Source organism: Neolamprologus brichardi, chromosome 3 (genome assembly GCF_056152115.1).
Source record: "Neolamprologus brichardi isolate AB-2024 chromosome 3, ASM5615211v1, whole genome shotgun sequence".
NCBI classification, from domain to species: domain Eukaryota; kingdom Metazoa; phylum Chordata; class Actinopteri; order Cichliformes; family Cichlidae; genus Neolamprologus; species Neolamprologus brichardi.
Window position 1 is genome coordinate 35,673,051 of NC_142106.1, and position 4,271 is coordinate 35,677,321.

Sequence of the window (4,271 nt, forward strand, 5' to 3'; positions counted from 1 at the left end):
CAGGCAATCTAACAGTCACGGCACTGCTGTTACAACAACAGCTCTTACACACACTTCAGGACACTTCCAGCCATGAAATGAGGAAGGAAAGTGAGATCCTCAACTCAGTGATAATCAAACTCAGCCCTTTCAGCAATGATAAGGAGGCTTTATGTTAACCATGAGCTTTATGAACAATGACTAGAGGTTAGAAAGAGAGAAGGTGAGGCTGTGCTAATATCTGTTTTGCTGTGGAGGGCAGTGTTGGGCTTTTAGTTAAGTGACTGGCCTTCTGTATATAATTGTTGTTCTTATGTGTGTTTGCTTTTGTTGTGTCATTCTCTTTCTGAATGTAAAAAAAGTTGCCTCACATTTAAACTGAATTTAAGAGACACTTTGCAGATGTCAGTTCATCTTTTTTGCAATCACATTGACTCATGTAATGCAAAGCTGACCTCAAGATGTAACTGCTGTGGCACAGATGTCACTTCCTAAAAATAACTAAAAGATTGTTGAGACCTGATGAAGCCAGTTAAGAGAAGACAGCCCGAAAGGCGGAGTTAAAAACTAATACCAAATTTGGAGGGAAATCATCTGAAAGGCAGAGGAGGAAGATGAAACACTTTCATTTCAGAAGACATTTGAGTGGAGCAACAGCCATGTGAAAACAATGACAGAAACTCACACGTCTCATTAGATGTCTGTTGTAGAGAAGTATACAAAGAATAATATTAATGAATTCCTTGCATGATAATAAATCATGTTTTTCACTGTTTCAGCAGTAAAAAAACATCCTGTTATCCTTGTGTTACACGGTGTGTGAAGAGCATATTATTATTTGCATAAACACTTTGACAGATTAGAAACTTCTGATCAACCCTGTGGGTTTGATGAGTTTCATATATTGTCTGATGTGCACCAAATGAGACAGAGAATGTACATCTGTCTGTTACCTGTGAAATGAAAGTAAGAAACCAGGAAGGGCTGTAGATGCATCACTTTCATGCATCATTGCTTTTGTGCAAGACAGGCATGCAAATTTAATTTAACACTATGTTAAAGTGCACTTTAAATAAATGCTGACAGGAAAGGATTCTTAAAAAAAATAGGAAGTAGCCCACATTCATGCTTACACCCTTACAGGTGTTTTAAAGGCGACAAAACACAGTCAAAGGAAATCAATCAGACCCAGTACTCACTTGTTTAGTGTTACATAAATGTTATCATTGCTCCATTAACTCTACATATCAGATTCTTCTCCACCTTCGTGAGTTCTCTCTTTCAAGGCTATGAAACTTCTAAGAGCTCGTAACAACAGTGCCTCTTCACATTTTACTCATACATAACACCAGGGCCACAACTCTTAAAAAAATACAAACAACATGGGGTTAGCATCTTGCCCAAGGATATTTGGCATGCAGCCAGGAGACAGCCTGGGATCGAACCACCGACCTTCTGATTAGTGGCTGACCTGCTCTGCCACCTGAGCTGCAGCCACATTAGATGCGGCTGTGGCCACTAATGTGACATCAAACATATGAAGCAAGATATGTGGGACTATGTACCAAAGAAAAAAATGGATAAATAACACTAAATATGTCTTAATCTGTCTTGAATGCTGAGCATTCAAGACAGATTAAGATTTTGTGTGACTTTGAACTGTTTGAAACGGTAGGTTTATAAAAGTTATTGGTTTGAAATGTGCTGTGAATGCAGTTTATAAGCTGGGTTTTATCAAATTTCTGAGTTTTAAAAGATGTACTCGCAACTTTAGTGCCAATGGTCTTTGCAGTGATTTTCACGAAACAGGAAACTGTTATTTGTAAAAATATCCACACTGTGGACAGCAATGCTTCAAACCAGCTGTTATCTTTTTCATATTCTAGCATTTGATTTCTCCGTACACAGGAGCAACAAAAACTATAACCCTTCAATGCATCTCTATTTCTACCTTCTTTCCTCCAGAAATGGCTGAATACCAGGCACCCACCCAGATAGTGACAGTCTCCAGCACTAATCAAAGCCCTGGGACTTGGAGCACTGGCCTCTGTGATTGCTGTGCTGATATGGGCACTTGTAAGTTAATCTAGCAAACTCTACAAACAGTAGTGCTTTTTGTATCAACAATCTCCTCAGACTTTTATTCAGAGGGTCTTCTGATCATCTGAAATTAGAGCTGAAGTCACCATATAAAACACAGGATGCATAAGCTAGTTGTTGAAGGAGAACTTATTCAACAGTAAAATAAACTTGTGTCTCTGCATATTTTTTTCTCTTCTGTCGAGGTTGCTGTGCCCTTTGGTGTTTCCCTTGCATGCAGTGTGATACAGCCAACAAGCACGGGTGGTGTTGCTGCCTCCCACTCTGTGATGTATGCTGCGTGGTGTCCTGCATGCTTCGCCAGTCGATCAGAGAGCGCCACGGCATCCCTGTAAGGCTGGGGGCGGGGGAGGGTCAAGGTTATTGTTGTTAGCCAAGCTAAACTGAGGGATGAAAACTATTTTATTTAAATTCTATTTCTTTTTAAAAGATATGGTTTTCCTACAAAAATCAACATAAAAAGAAGCATACTGGGAGTGCAAACTTCCATTAGGCCAGCTCACTGAATAATTGAAAAGTGTTGTATTTTGTACAGTTTTATAAATTCATTTATTTTTTTTTATAAATTCATATTTTGTTTTCTTTGATTTTTTTAAAAGAATATATAGTGCAATAAAAATAACACATTTTGGGTCAACTTGAAAGAAAACCATAGATGTACAATGCAGAAATGAGGTCAGAAGGAAAAAGGTGATATGTGGATGTAAATTATTTTGGATATTTTGAGTCCCCATATAGCAGTACTATTTCCTAAATGTTGCCAATAAGTAATAAGTAGAATTTTATGAAAATTTTACCTTATTTGACCTTGCAGAAAGGTCAGGGGTCCAAAGTAACGGGATATTTACAGTGCCCATATATCATTCCCTATATGCGCACATGTTTTCAATAGGAACAATGACAATGAGAAATATAGTTTTAATAAATAGCCCTGTATAGCATTATTATCACTTGGACCATTAGCTCCATTTCATGACCTTCGAAGGAGAGGTTGGAGGTGCTGAAGATACCTGTTGAACATACATACGCATGTAATGATCATATTTTCAATGTTATAAGGCTTTTTAAAAATCTTCAACCATCATTGAGTTGACCTTGAATTCCTTGGTGGATGTAAGCCAGCTACACTGCTGTAAAGGTTTTGATTCTTTATGAGTTATTGTGATGAGCTTTGTGCTTTGCCAACTTGATAAAATTTGGTAACACAGAAAATTGGCACACATTTTCTGCACGTTCTTCATGTGTTTAGCAGGCTGTTGTGAAAAATCACTAGCTTATGGCACAAATTGGAAAATTCAGTTATAATTAAGATTTAAATCATCTGCGTACTGGATAGTTTTCGTGAATAGTTGGATGAGCCATTGCTATGAATTGTGGGATGGCATTTTCTGCTCTCCTTTCATAAAGGATGCTCCAGTCAGTTTGCTAAAGGAGGTAATTAAAGAATGATTGAAGCTCTTTTTCCTAAACATTATTACAGACGCCACCCACATTCTTATTTCTCTTCTTAAGTGAAACTGACCATTCAAACATACCCTGTGTGCCTTCATTAAACACATAGACAGTGTAACGGCAGTTTGTTCAAATCTGTTTAACAGGAAACTACGGCTGTGACAAATTCACTTTTATTAACTCACCCAGCTTCTTATAACAGCATCAAAGAACTACTTGACTGTTGGTTCACATTCGCCAAGTGAACACTGAGAGTACTCTAAATCAGGCAAGCATGGGGACTTCACCATGTTTGCCTCATTGTGTTGAGTTATGTCTTATTCTTCTCTTCTTCTTCTCCATCCTGCAGGGTTCGTGCTGTGATGACTGGTGTAAAATAATTTGGTGTTACGAGTGTGTCTGGTGCCAGATGCATCGTGAGGTGAAGATCAGGGCCAACATGCAGCCGGCCACCGCAACGGTGGTCACCACTCAAGTTGTCAGAGGGTAGGATGTAACCATTTTGGCTCTTGGTTGAGTGAAGATGGCCAACAGTATTTCAAAGTTCATTTCAAGTATTTCAAAGTGCTGATGCTTTTGTAATTCAGTACGATATGTAGAGTCTTTGTTAAAACCAGATGCTTTGAGTTTTGGTTGCGTGTTTGGTATATAATACAACTGAGAGCGTTTGTTTACTCTGGCCAGTAAAATCTGTATAATTTCACACGCTCACTGTTATTGTAATCTTTCCCAAGTTAAAT

At 38.3% G+C, this 4,271-nt stretch overlaps 1 protein-coding gene across 1 annotated transcript; it reads left to right on the top strand.

Moving 5' to 3' along the window:
• The first annotated feature begins 1,946 nt into the window (after positions 1-1,946).
• Positions 1,947-4,021, top strand: LOC102798211 (placenta-specific gene 8 protein-like). The gene is made up of 3 exons (XM_035915268.2): positions 1,947-2,055; positions 2,265-2,410; positions 3,881-4,021. The coding sequence occupies exons 1-3, from the start codon at positions 1,947-1,949 to the stop codon at positions 4,019-4,021; spliced, it is 396 nt and encodes a 131-aa protein (XP_035771161.2).
• Positions 4,022-4,271: the final 250 nt, after the last annotated feature.

Coding starts and splice junctions, on each gene's coding strand:
- LOC102798211 (XM_035915268.2), top strand. CDS start 1,947: ATGGCTGAATACCAGGCACCCACCCAGATAGTGACAGTCTCCAGCACT. Junction 2,056..2,264: donor CTGTGCTGATATGGGCACTT/GTAAGTTAATCT, acceptor TCTTCTGTCGAG/GTTGCTGTGCCCTTTGGTGT. Junction 2,411..3,880: donor GAGAGCGCCACGGCATCCCT/GTAAGGCTGGGG, acceptor TCCATCCTGCAG/GGTTCGTGCTGTGATGACTG.